Source organism: Trichechus manatus, unplaced genomic scaffold (assembly GCF_000243295.1).
Source record: "Trichechus manatus latirostris isolate Lorelei unplaced genomic scaffold, TriManLat1.0 scaffold00055, whole genome shotgun sequence".
NCBI classification, from domain to species: Eukaryota; Metazoa; Chordata; class Mammalia; order Sirenia; family Trichechidae; genus Trichechus; species Trichechus manatus.
In genome coordinates, this window is record NW_004443991.1 from 1,747,929 (window position 1) to 1,762,739 (window position 14,811).

Genomic DNA, 14,811 nt, shown 5'->3' on the forward strand with positions numbered 1-14,811 from the left:
ACACTTGAGAGATTGATGACCAACATTTTTAAACTAGTGATTTATTAGGAGTTGAAGATGAGCTCACTTTGAAAAACATACATACTTTAAATATTAGAAACCATGATAAAACAGTGTTTCATATATGTGCCTGGTTTTTCTTATCTTTTCCCTTTATTTCATAATTGCTAACAGCAATCGCTATTAGTATTCTATTTCTTTTTTTCTTATTTATGCTGCTGTTAGAAATTATTTGCCTTTATTTAGCATGACACAAATAAGACTATATATACCAAAAATATCAGATACATATGAGGTATCAGATCTATATGTATGCCAACACAGTGCCTGCAACAATGAGCCCAAACATAGCAACGATTGTGAGGATGGCTCAGGACCGGGCAGTGTTTCGTTCTGTTGTACACAGGGTCACTATGAGCCAGAACTGACCCAACGGCACCTAACAACAACAATATGTATGGCTGGAAGAGACCAGTTTTATTCACTCTGAATCTCTCACAGTACCTCGGTTAGTAGGTGTTTAATAAATGCTTGTTGAAAAGAACTGCTGGACTGAGTTCAGCTCACTATAGATGGATCAGTGAGTGAATGTCAAAGGTTAGACCCAACTGAACATCTATAGATGGATGACGTGATCACTCTAGAGCAGGATTTCTCACCTTGTCACTATTGACATTTGAGCCCCATAATTCTTTGCTGGAGGCTGTCTGGGCATTGTAGACTGTTCAGCAGCATCCCTGGTCTCTACTTACTAGATGTCAGTAGCATCTTCCCTAGTTGTGAGAACCCAAAATGTTTCTAGACATTGCCAACGTCCCTTGGGGGCGGGGCGGGGGGGGGGGCAAAATCACCTCCCATTTGAGAATCTCTGCTCTAAAGAAAACTCTCTAAAGGCTTTTTAGAATGATCCTGAACAACAGAGTGACAGGCCATTACATTACTTTGCCTCAGATGAACCAAAGCTATCTGCATCTCACACATGTGACAGAGCTTATTCCCTGATGGATGCAAAGAAATAACTGGTCAATGGGAGAAGTGGGTAGGAGATTTCATCTCCCTAACAGAGACAGCTATTTCTCCTCTGTGGAGCTCTAGACAGTGTACTTTTGTGCTCTGCAAAGAAGACCTAGGCTCAGAATTAATCAGAATGCCTAGGATCCAAAGACAGAATTGAGGGGCTGTGTATACCTGTATGGGGCTCTGATATATCAGGCTCATCTGATGCTGTGGGGCTTGCAAAAACAGGTGGTATATCGTAAGTTGTTGCTAAAAAATAAGAAGTAAGAGAGAAGACATTAATTTGAAAGATGTCATGACATGTTTTAATGCTAGCTGAAGATGGCCAGTTTTATGTAGGTGCTAGTAGGTATGGGTGTGGACTACTAGCCTTGTCACTGATGTGTAAGCATCCCCGAGACTTGCCTTTTGTCCTCTTTGCCCTGAACCAAAGCTTTTATAAGGTAAGCCCTGACATGGGCCTGTGGGGTGATGTGGAAAAAGTGCTATATTTATAATGAAGTGGTGCCAGCTCTAAATCAAAGAGCTTCAGAGCAGAAACATAAATGAAGTCAGATGGCAGTGTAGGGAGAGACTGCTAAAGGAAACTAGGAAACAGCCATTTGCACAAAGTCTGCAAAGGATTCTTTCTGGTTGGTAAAAATTAACTGGCATGAGGTCTTATGTTTGGACAGCGCTTTACAGTTTGTATAGCACTTTCTCATATATCAGCTTATTTAACCCTCTTAACGTTCCTGAGAAAGAAGTGAGGCAGACATTATCCCCATTTTCTAGCTAAAGAAGTTGAGGTTTAAAGAGGTGAAGACATTTGCCAGGGGTCACACACTAGGATTGTCATGTTCGATGCAGTTTCCACTCCACCAGCAGGGCCAGGAATGGCAGAACTAAGAACTATCTTCTCACAATATCCCTCCTGTCATTTCACTGAGAACAGCTTTCCTTCTATGTTACCCCCATGGAGCCATGAGGCCTTCTACAATCTAGGCAGGTTTAAAGATACATTTTATATTCCACGCTAGATAAAGAAAGTAGAATGAACTTCAAAATAAAGGTTAAGTGGTTTTGATACAAGGAGAATTTTCATGTTCACATAAGAGTTGAACCTGTAAACAAAAACAGCACCCAAACAAAAATGTCCTGGAAAAAAAAAAAAAAAAAAAGCTGTCACTATGGTTATCGGAGGTGTAGAGAAAGCATGAACTATTATGAGGTAGACACTGTTCTTGCTCATTTAAAATGCTGTAAAGAAATTAAATAAAAAGTAGGGAGCTATGGGAAGGTTTACTCATTGGGTTTCTTGTAATTCAGAGAAAAACTAATAATTTTGAAGCATTGCTGGTTGAAGCCACAAGACAGCTCATATCAGACCATGTGACAGACTCCACTATGTGTAGCGTGCAGTTTACACTGTACCACATAAAAAAGAGGCAGGAAATAGATTTTAGTTTAGAAAGGTGAATTCACTGCTTTGCAAAATCATCAAAAATAGAAAGAATATCGTGATCAGTAATAGAATATTCAAATATTCTGAGAATAAACTTTTCAAAACTTTGTAATATAAAGTTTTCTTTAACCGAGCTGCAAATTTAAAAGGTCATATACGTGTAACTAATCTTTCAAATACAAAAATGCTGGCAAGTCTCTGATCTCAGGCTCACTTTAAGTCAATTTCCTGTCATGGATCTAGCAAAGTCAGCTATATCTAATACTAAATACATTAGGATAACTCTACCGACTTATATTTATCAGTCTCATACTAGGGAAGAAATTATGACTTAGTAGCTTGACTTTTTTTTATTTAGTTGTTCTTGAAAATTGCTGCTACTTTCTTTATGTTATTCTAACTCCCATATTTCCCTTTCATCTAGTGACACTGGGCCAATTTTTCTTTATTCTATACTTTTTATTCCAAGAGATGATATGTATTCATCCCTTTTCTACTTATTTTCCGTATTTACAATTCCCTTCCAGTATGGATTTCCAAGCCAGACTGCCATCTTCCCTCCAATTATTGCCAGATGGCACTTCACTGGGGAAATAAGTCTTCCAACCATCATCCTCTGGCAATTGTGGCTCGTGTCTGGAAATTCCCAATTGTCAGGGACCTCTGACTTCCAAGTATTTTCTAAAACAGACTTCAGAGTAAAATACACATATGCCAGCAGACTCTGTCCCTGATATTTCTATTTCTGGAATTTCTGAGAGTTGAGTAGTAAAGAAAAAAAGTGTTAAAAAATGCACAAATACTATCAACCCCCTCAAAGTTTTATGTTGTTTGGGCAGCTTTGAGAAGCACACCGCCACCTCGTTTCATTCTTGGGTTAAACAAGATGTTTTGACTATGAAGTAATAGCTGTTAGAGGACAGTGTCGAAAATGGAGTTCTCTCAAAAACTCTCTAAAAATCAACAGCTCTTGATTTCTTTACAAAATCCTTGTGTGCATTTTCATACCAGAGTAAAATGCATGAAACAGTTAGGCGTCCCTGGTTCTAGAACAATGCTCCAGCTGTAAAATTGATACATAGCTAAGGTTAGGGGTGAACCCTTCCATTTTTAGACAGTTTGCATGCTACCATACAGGGCCAGATTAATGCACATGAGGGCCCTGAACACTGATAATCCGTGGTGCCCCCTCCTCTGCTTATTCACGAATTCGAAAGGAATATGTGAGTTATATACATATATGTATACACACACATGCTGTAACTTTTTATATACCACTATAACATTAGCAATTGAATGCAAAAGTGACGTATGCCATTTTAGCGGAATGAGACAACCTGGATTATTAAAATTTTAGTGAGTGAATGTAGCAAGAGTTAGAATCAGCAGACCACTCCCAATCTCTTGTTTATTAGGAAAAAATAGTATACTCCCAAGAGAGCTGCCAAGATAAGAAAGTTCAATTACATGGGACAGGACTGCAGGAGACAGATGTCAGTGAAGGTGTTGAAGTGGTAGGGGCCTCATAGCTTAAACAACCTAGTGCACGGGTGCCCTCATGACCCTTAGTGAACTTTATTTGTAGCCAGCACATTCTCACGCACTGGAGCTGGTATCAGTTTCATTTAGTGCCCTGCCAATTCCCTTCCATTGTGGCGTCCGCTTTTCCTTGTGTTCCGTATGCTTGGCATCTGTGGGTCTTTGCTTCGGACAATTGGTGGCCCTGTTTTGTTGATGCCCTAAGCATGTGCTTACTTTGTTTATTGGGTAATCTGTCCCTACTACTATACCATATCTAGAAGCAAGCACATTCTATCATCTATGTATACTTTAGTGGATGAAACTGTCCAGCTATTTGACATTAAGCAGTACCTCTGATCTTACATTCATAGAATATACATGGAACCAGAAGTTGTAGAAGAAATCTAATACAACAAGTAAAAGAGGTAGTTCAATTCAAAGTTCAAAAAGCAATATTAGTTGCTTTCCAAAAACAGTAATGGCTTCTAATCATGATAACTAAATTTTACTTTTAGATTTTACAAAGAAAACATATTTGTTCTAAAACTACCATTTGCCCTGAATTTTGCTCTATAACTTTTTAAAACCACACTGTTAAATTATGTTTTATTTTTACTTTTTTTTTCTTGGCTGATTAGATATAAATTCCACAGTAAAAATATCCTGATGTTGCTCTGAAAAGATATGACGGCACTCAGACAAGGCATTTCCAATTATCAAGAATATATCCCTTTATTTTATTCAAATATCCTGAATATTTATAATTATATGAAAGACTTTCCTTTTTTAAACATAATTTCTCAGATGAAGACACAAAAAAATGATGTCTGTCATGCTCATTACTCACCCCAAGATTTATTTATCCCAGAGCCTGGCACAGGCTGGACACGCAATATGCAAGCTGTCCATTTCAGTGAACAAATAATAGCAAGCTTGACAGTTGGACAGTTTAAGCTCTTAGTAAGGATAAATGTCTTTGTGGTGTAGTTTAAAGAACAGATGAAAATGTCCTTCAATTATTACATGATACACATATGTGTGCACACAAATCTCTTCCTCTACTACCCAGCCACCTGACATATGCTTACGTGGCCATACACTGCCATAGAAATAGCATGGAAATGCCTAAAAAACATATAAAGTAACCTGGAAAAAAAAAAATACAGGAATATTGTCTAAGTCACTGAAAGAGAAAAACACAAACACCACACACGGAGTTCTCAGTACCACTTAGATAAATGAATAACGCTTTCTTCAGTTCATGGAAAAATAAAATACCTTTCTGGTAGGCCTTGAAATTTATGAAAATGTTGCATACGAGAAAATACTCATGAACGAAAACCAAAGGCTGAGACTATAAATTCCTCCGAGGCCACGACAAATCTGTAAACCATCTGCTACACTTGAATTCCATTTTCCTGCTCTCAAAGCATCCACACCACCACTCACTCCTACTTTTTCTCCTCTCTAGGGCTTAATCCAGTTGGGTGGACCAGATCTGCACGAATCAGCACCTCCCAGGGCAGGCAATAAGGCCCAAATGTACAGGTTATCTCCTTTCAACTGCTCTGGGCAAACCACCTGTGGCCAAAACTTTCTAACTAGTATACCACTCCACGTGCACATGATCACGCCAACCTTAAAGTCTTTAAATAAGTTAGAGAGCTTAAGTACACCTTGCAATTTGCTAAAGTTCTACAAAGTACTGAAAATAATTAGTGATGAACTCCTATGGAAGCCCCCAAAATGAATTCTAACAAAAAGACTGAGGCCAGCCATCCTCAGTTCTGATGCTGTTGAAGAAAGCTGCTAAACATAATTGCTTGTTGCTCAAAGTTGAAGATAAATAATTATACGAGAAGAAGCCTTAGTAATATGTCACAGTAATTTGGAGGGAAAATTCAGTTAGTCTGGACAAGTTGGAGGGGAGAAAACACAGGACAGGATTTTTGAAGGATGACAAACACATTGAATCCTCTTGGGTTTGCAACCATTTTCTATGATTTGGGCTTTAAGTCCCTCCTGATACTAAATGATTATCTTTCAAGGGGATGGTCAAGTAAATTAAGGAGGCCTAATACTGATGGCATTATCAAGCCAGGGACAAAGAAGCTAATTTCTACCCCCCACCCTTCAAACATATAAGGTCTTTAGAAATCTCACACATGCCCCATCAGGGGATGATAAATACATGGCATTTATGGTGCTGCTCCCACCTCCAGGGCCCATGGTAAACACATCCAGGTGATCATGGCATTATTTTACACTGAGACTAGGCAGGGTCTCAGATCCCAGTTTACAGACTCATTCAGGCAGCCACTATAACTGAACAGAGAGGCCGTGTGATACAAATAAAGCTCTACCGTTTCTGCCATGGGGATTCTAGGACATCAGACCATTCGCATGGAGTTGCAGGAGCTCTGAGAATAACTCTACTGCACGTATCCTTCTCTTTCTCTACAAAAATTTTAATACAATTGAAATGAAGACCTAAGGGTCATTTTATATGCTCATATACTTATTAGCTGTAGAGTCTTTTTCTTCTTCTTCTTACTTTTGTTAATTAAATAATTATTGTCTGCATCAGTTCAGGGGAGTTTCGGATGGGCAGTGTGGTAGGACGGGAATGCATTCAATACTAGAGTCCATTATATTGAGGGAATGATAACTGGATACCTATTATGTCCTGTTGCTTACAGTAAGTGATTTATACATTATTTCTAAGACATAACAACCCAAGGAAAAAGTTATATATTATTTCCATTTTATACACAGGGAAACTGAGGCTCTGAGAGGTTAAATAACTTGTCTGAAGCCACATAGCTAATAAATAGTTGATGTGGTTATTAATCCAGCCCTGCTTCAAACCACAGCTCACAGATAAGTGATCACAACAAGAATAAATTTCAGGGACTGACGAACCTGTCTCAAAGACTTATTTGATGTTTCTTGTACATTTGGGAAGCACTTGTCTCCACTCTCTGTTGTTGTTGAGTCGATTTCAACTCACAGTGACCCTATAGGATGGAGTAGAATTGCCCCATAGGGTTTCCAAGGAGTGGCTGGTGGATTTGAACTGCTGACCTTTTGGTTAGCAGCTGGGCTTTTAACACTGTGCCACCAGGGCTCCTTGTCCCTAGTAAGAACATTTAATTCTCTCTGTTGTGAAAACTATTCTCAAAATTTTAGAGCAAAGTATATGTCATTGTTTTACTTTTAACTTGGAGTGGGTTGTTGGAGAGAAGATTAGGAAAGACAGAAATTAGGGTCTAGTTTTGCTTCTCTACCCATTCAGAGACAAGTCCCTCACATATCTCCTTAAGATAAAAGAAAATAATAATTCCCTTTGTTTAGCCTCCAGGGACACTGGAAGGATTAATGATAGTACATATACAATTCTTTGGCTCTCTTGGAAGAAAACTGCTATTCCAGTGGAGAGATGATTCATTGAGTATATTCAAAACATGCAAACACAATTCATGTGGGGATGGAAAGTACTGAGAGATTTTCTAGAACTCACCCTGTAATAACACTGAAATCATAGTCAACAGGCCACCTTCGAATAGAATCTAAGACTAATTCTATTGTATCATCAAAAAAACTGACTTTTCCTGAATAATCGTCATGAGCACTTAAGTATTTCTAAAATGTAGCCAACCTTTTAAATACAGACTTTACAAATAATTTTACATCTTGATACATAATTACACAGCAGATTTTTATGATTTCCTTTATATACTTTGAGGAAAATTGCATTTGCCAATAGAGTCAAAATTAAACAATCATATTTAACCATACTTTATAGAAGGTTTAATACAAAATATAATGTCAAATAATGAGATCACAAAATGTAGCACTAATGAAAGATTAGGGCAAATAGGCTTAAAGTGAGGAAGAATATGTTTGATAACTACATAGCTCAGATTTTATGGAGTATTCGAGATTCCAAATACCCTGTTCCATTGTTGACATAAACTATTGAAAAGGCCCAGGGATTTAAATATTTAGCATGCAAGTTAGAATTTTCACAGACTTTTATATCCAAAAGTGTATAGAAATCTTTTTAAGAACATATATTCTGATTTTTTGATACAGAATATAAAGTAAATGTAGAAAAAAAATCCAATAAACGTTGAAGCAGAATGAGTTTTACAAAAGGTATTGATAAAAAAAAAAAAAAAAGTAGCTCCTTCAAGAGAAAATGAAGAAAACTAAAGACACAAGGGAAAGATTAATCCGAAGGACTAATGGACCACAACTACCATGGCCTCCACAAGACGGAGTCCAGTACAACTAGATGGTGCCCGGCTACCACCACTGACTGCTCTGACAGGGATCACAACAGAGGGTCCCTGACAGAGCTGGAGAAAAATGTAGAACAAAATTCTAACTCAAAAAAAGATCAGACTTACTTGTCTAAAAGAGACTGGAGAAACCCTGAGAGTATGGCCCCCAGATACCCTTTTAGCTCAGTAATGAAGTCACTCCAGAGGTTCACCTTTTAGTCAAAGATTAGACAGACCCATAGAACAAAATGAGGTAAAGGGACATACCAGCCCAGGGGCAAGAACTAGAAGGAGGAGGGGACAGGAAAGCTGGTAATAGGGAACCCAAGGTCAAGAAGGGAGAGTACTGACATGTCACAGGGTTGTTAACCAATGTCATAAAACAATATACATACTAACTGTTTATGAGAAGTGAGTTTGTTCTGTAAACATTCATCTAACGTACAATTAAAAAAAAAAAAAGAGATAGGAAAAAAAAAGTAGCTCCTGGCATCCAGGAGCTGGCCTGGTACCCACAGCTAGGCTGGGATGTTCTCCTATTGAACATAAACAATTTCAAAAAACACCAATATAAGACAAAGCCAAACTGTGACACTGACTGATCAAGACAAAAACAAGATCACTCTGTAATCATGTAGAACATAAACAAAAACATGAACATTGTCCCAAATCACACAAATTACCAATGTTCCCATATCCTCACTAACAAGAGTAACAGCTGCTTCTTTGCCAGTGACAGCTTTGGCTTTACTCTGTCATTCTTGCATTCTAGTTAAGAATTAAGATATTCAGTCATAGAATCTCTCCCCCTATCTGACAGTATCCAATCCAGAGTAAAGCTTCACTTCCTTGAACCCTCCTTCCAAATCTTACAAGGCCCAAATAAGCCTACTGTAAGTCTTTTCTAATGCTCTCTGATTGAGAGATTCTGCAGTTTCCCGTGGTCTGTGTTCTCCATCATTGCAACAAGCAAGAAAACCTAATTTTGTTCAGCTACAGATGGGTTCTTGGTGGGTTTTGGCTGAAGGGAATTGACATAGTAAACATAAACATTCCAACAGATAAAAACAAAACATGCTCATTTTGTTATAACAATGTCATCAATACCAGGTAAAACTTGTTTTTTCAAAGGATACAACAATTAAAAATGGAACCAATGATTTTGTGGACCAGCATCCAAGTACTATCTCTATCTCCCTCTTATTTTAATTCTGAAAACAATTGTATCAGGTAGCTGTTACTAACTGGAAAAGAAATGAAATAATCACATAGTTGAACCAAAGTAGGAAACAGAACCTTAGTATGTGTATAAAAATCACAAAAATTAATCAGAAACAACAAGAAAGACTGAAATGAATGAATAGGTGGCATGAACAAATCAACACTTTAAATCACAAATAATGCATATGTTGTTAAAGCTTAATTTGAAATTTAACATAAGTTGAGAAGACGCCACAGGACACTTATTCAAGTTTATGGAAGCGCTGGTCATTAGCAGAAACAAGAGGGGCTTAATCATCCACTTTGAGAAACCAATCTTATACTGATCTAAGGTCAACTGGACTGTAGTTGACCATACCTGATGATTCTTTACCTGCACCACGTTTCTGAAATATCACAGACTAAAGTGATTAAGGTAGTGGGTCTCAAACTTTAATTGTTCATACAAATCACCTGGGGAATCCTGCTTAAAAGCAAATTTTGATGAAATAGGTTTGGAGTGGAGTCCAAGGTTCTTTCTCTCTTCTTAACATGTTCCCAGGTGATGTCAGTGCTGCTAGTCCAAGGATCATAGTAATTAGCAGAAATATTGTAAGGGCAGGCTGGAAAGCTTCTGGGGCTGATGCTCACACCTGCAACCCTCACTTACTGAACTTATAACCCATGGCAAGGCCTAATACTTGGTCGAGCGAGGGTTGGAGTTGGCAATTGGAAGTTATCTGGCAGCCTAAGGTTGCCCTGGCAGTATTGGGGTAGCTAAACAATGAAGATGTTTCCTACTGCCTTAACCACTAATCACACTCCACCAAGAAAAGACTAGGATGTTCCCTTTCTGGATTAAAGGCAAAAGGAACTCTTCCTTTACTGGGATCACCCATCGTATCATTTTTGTCTCTTTGTAACTCTACAACCTTCACTTTCCAACATATTCCCTCCTCCCTCCAATCCCAGCTTTTCAAGTCAAGCTTTATATAAAATTCATATCTTAGGCATTAGTTGTTGTAGGCACCATAACTAGTCAGTTGTAGTGGTGGTACATAAGAATTCTCAGGAGAAAAAAAGGCAGTCAGCACAGTTTACAAATGAGGAAACCAAGGCCCAGAAAAGTGGTGAAAAATAGTTAAGGCACATACTGGTGGGAGAACTAAGGCCCATCATTAATTCCAAGACCTGAGGTCTCTCCTCTATACCATAATAATAGCTTTACAGATTTTAGGACTTAGTATAATATCTTGAACATAGTAAGCTCTCACGTGTTCGCTGAACATTTTGTTGAAAAGGAAGCAAATATTTATCTGTAAGGGAAATACTAAACTCAAGCTGTTAAATCAGACCAATGATAATGGTTGGTAGAATACCTGCTTCCTATTTTTGTTACTGCTCTCATGTCATTAAAGAGACCTCTAGAAAATCAAGGAACCAATTCATAGTTCATAGTCTAACCAGACTTCTAATAATATATCCAGATTTAAAACAATTGAAAAATCATTTTGCTTTTGTATTGAGGAAAAATGAGATTCATGTAAGTGTCAAGAATGTATGATAGCTTTTTGATCTACTACAAAGTATATTGATAATCAGTTAAGGAACCAATATAATAAAACCAAGAGAAGTTAAAATTGTTGTTAAACACTCTTTTTTTTTATGAAAACAATTACCAGTTTGAGACTGCAGAACTTTGGAATCTTCAGACATTTTAGTTGTAGGTGCGATCCATGGCTTTTCACTTGAAGCTATAGCAAAAAGAAATGGAATTTGCTAAGATTTTTTGAGAGGAGCAAGAGAGAAATATGTTGTTGGTATGGTTAAGTAGCTAACAGAGGCCTGCAATAAAGAGCATGTACTGATTCAATTAACAATCATTATGTATTGAGAAAAAAATCAACGTGTATCCCCATCCAAAGAGCATTTGCTTAGTGGTTAGAAAGAGGCTGGAGCTTTTGACATTTTTGAAGGCAGAAAACCAACTACATGGGCTATGAGGAATTAACAGACTGATAATATTTACTGAATTTATAGGAAATATAACCAAATAGTTTTTTTGTTGTTCTTTTTAACCAAATTAGCCACTTGTTTGGCTGAGTTAACTGATTTCATTAGTTCATCAGGGTTTGCATATGTCCCACATAATTAAGCAATCACCACCCACATCCTTAACACCAGATTTAAGGTGCTGTCATTACCCAAGGTGTCCCCAGGTTTCTCAAAAGGGAAGGGTGTTTTTGCCCAAGGAAATTCTGGAAGTCTGTTTGGAGCTGGAATGAAACACACAAGAAAAGTTAGGACCTGAGGTGTAAGTGACAGAGGAAAGATTTAAAAATCTCAAGCTTGCAAAACAAACACACAAAAAGGCAAATTATCTCATGTCAAGTAAGGCACCTTTAGTAGTATTTCTTACTGCTGTGTTTCAATGCTGGTTAATATAATAAAGCTTCCTTTTCCTTTTTTTAAATAATAATAGTTGTTAAATTTGGGGAATTTGGGCTCTGATTAAACTACTTTCCCCTTTGCTTCAGCTATCTGTATGTGTGCTGTTAGATATATCTTGTTTAAATTCAAACCAAGCAACAAACACATCTGAACAAGAAAATGTCCATATAATAGCTTTTAAAAATACAATTTCGATAACTACATGGCTTTGTGTTTAAGTTCCCTCCCCCCAGGTTTTTTTATATTCCACACAAAGAAACTCTAAGAATTCTAAGAGGCAGTCTGCAGAAATATCATAAACATATCTTCTCTGTCAAGAGGCAGTTAAGTAAAAACATTTAGGAAAAATATAGAAAATATCAATTCGTTCAGTAGCACAATGATGTTGAATTAAAAGAATCAAACACAATATCAGTATATAGCCACAAAAAAGAAAACAGCCAAAGGATTTGTCATACAAGACAGCCTCTTCGGGATCCTCAATTACAAAATTAAGATTTTAAAACATTTAAGGGCTTGGGTGTTGGGGAGCTTATTGCTCTATAAGCCATTTGTCCCTTCTTTCCTGGGAGGGGATAAATATGAATGAATTAACTTAAGGACTACTTTCAAGCATGCATAAAATTCCCAAGGTAATAATAAAGCTACAGCGTTGAATAATTGTTACCTAGAGTGCTTAGCGGCAATTCAAACGCAGGCATTAGAATAGTTTGTGATGTTTCTGGGGTCCTTTCGCTGAGAACTATGATAAAGAAGAATGTGGTTAGTACTTCCTTGTCTCAGGATTTGACACTGTGGATCAACCATGACCATGCGGAGCATGCTTCATAACTAGGGCTCATGTGTGCACTGGGCAGCAGATGCCTTTCATGGAAATGGCTGGCTTTCCCTGGAAAAGTGTTACATAGCTGTTAAAATTTGAAGGCATACTTTCAAAGGGTAGTGGTGTGGCGTGGAAGACCAACATTACAAATACAGAATTGAATACATGCTGCTTCTTTAACCTTCAGGGTAAGAAAACAACAAAGCAAGTCAGATTCTCTTGGGCCTTTTGCTACCACAAGGGACATGAAATTCTGATAAAAAAGGAATCACACCTTTGGGGAATCTCTCCTAGTTTAGTGTGCACAAGACTTCCAAAATCCCATCTAAGCAGAAAACACAGACATAGTCAAGTCTTCCTGGTCTCCCCCACCCCTTCAAGCTTTTGCGGTTAAAAGGCTGGCATTCTGTTTTTGTATACAACTCAAGAGCCTTATAAAAAGGTAGTGCAGTTAGCATCTAGCATCCGGATTTGCCTAGAATGTCAGTAACCAGGATCAAGGCAAGTTGTTAACGCTTTGGTGGAACTGGTCCAAAAAAGAGGAAGGTAAACTATTAGCAGGAAGATGGGGTGGGGGGAAGAACATAAAGAAGCTGACACATTGAAGTTACTTCTCTGTGAGTGTTGGGAGGGTTATTTGGGGGGTAGTGGTTAGCTTTTCAAAGAAAGAAAAGTTCTTAGATTTACCTAGTACTGCTTCTGAAATGTCTAATGCACTAGGCACAGAGGATTTAGTGGTTCTTGGAACTGTTTCAGGAGTCACTGAAAAGTAGAAAAGGCAACTTTACTAATTAAGATAAAATGATGGAGCAACCGAAGACCATGAGACATTTTCGGTTGCCCTTTAGAATTCATAATTGATATTTACATGACCCATTCTCTTCAAGTGGCTTATGTTACAGACTCCCCGCTCCCTGGCTTACCCCAGTCACCTAAGCTGAGTCTTCCCTCACCCTTCCCCACTGCGTTTGATTCACTTTCTATCTGCTTCAAAAGGCACACTGAACGGACCTCCACTGGAGCACTTAATCAGGTTCACCATAAATTTTTTTATTTGTCTGCCTTTTTCTCTTTAAATCCAGGTCTTTGCACAAGGCTTGGATATAGCAAGCATATAAGTGTTTACTGAATAGATTAATAAATGGGCAGATAAAAGAATGGCCCGGGGGAAAGGTTTATTTAGAGTTATTACATTATAATATTTCTCTCTTCCAAACTGAAGCCAACATGCAGAGCTTGGAACTGGGTTGCAATCATAATTGGGAATCAAATGCTCAGTCACTGGGTTGTCCCAAGTACTGAGTCAAAGGCAAAGCAGACCTCAGGTGAACAGTTTAAGAAAAATAAAAACCAAGGTCACTGAGGTCTGGTATAAATTTTGAACTAGAAAGTCTCAGAATTTTGAAGGGTGAGGACATGAAATAAACACAGTAACACTGAACAATAAGTGGTAGTATTTGCTTAAGTGTTTCTCAAGTGGAAAATTCTGAGGCAGGATTGGCAGAGAACAAAGAAATATATAGACTCTCCCATCAGCCGTTGTGCCAAGAGAAGAAAGTATAATTGGGAACATGGGTAGAATCTCTGAGGCAGAAGAGGATTTGGAGTCATCTACTGGGTCATGCCTATGCTTTTTTTGCTGCTGACAAATTTTACTGAAATAGTAATAAAAACTACCTAGGAATTTTCATCCTAATGGATTATTCCAGCAGCTTAAATAGCTTCTACCTCTGCCCTGACCCCATGAAGTTGAGGCTGAAACGTCCATCTCTCTCCTTTAAGCAGAACTATATTCTTCTTGCTCTGTCAGAAGTATTCTTACTTGAATAGATACGCTTTCTTGAAACCAAGTTATTCTGTTTCTCCACCAATCTCTATCCAGTGATATTACAAGGTACGGCAATTTTTTCAATAAAAATCCACTTAGATTGGAGTTACTTTTCTAAATGTGGATTGTGGGGAATTCTTGCCAGATATTCATTTCACCAACTCCTGTATGGGTGCTATGGCTCTGGCAAGAACTCTGTAATCCAGAGAACAATATTTCCTCAGTGGGCTGGACTTGTGTA

General features: G+C 37.9%; 1 protein-coding gene across 1 annotated transcript in view; it reads right to left on the reverse strand.

Moving 5' to 3' along the window:
- Positions 1 to 14,811, reverse strand: part of ABI3BP (ABI family member 3 binding protein) — a 289,016-nt gene that overhangs the window by 111,567 nt on the left and 162,638 nt on the right. Inside the window, exons 11-13 of the mRNA XM_023732852.1 lie at positions 13,430 to 13,504; positions 11,148 to 11,222; positions 1,189 to 1,266 (exon numbers count right to left, since the gene is read on the reverse strand). Of these exons, the coding sequence (XP_023588620.1) occupies positions 1,189 to 1,266; positions 11,148 to 11,222; positions 13,430 to 13,504 (228 nt within the window). The remainder of the gene's footprint in view (positions 1 to 1,188; positions 1,267 to 11,147; positions 11,223 to 13,429; positions 13,505 to 14,811) is intronic.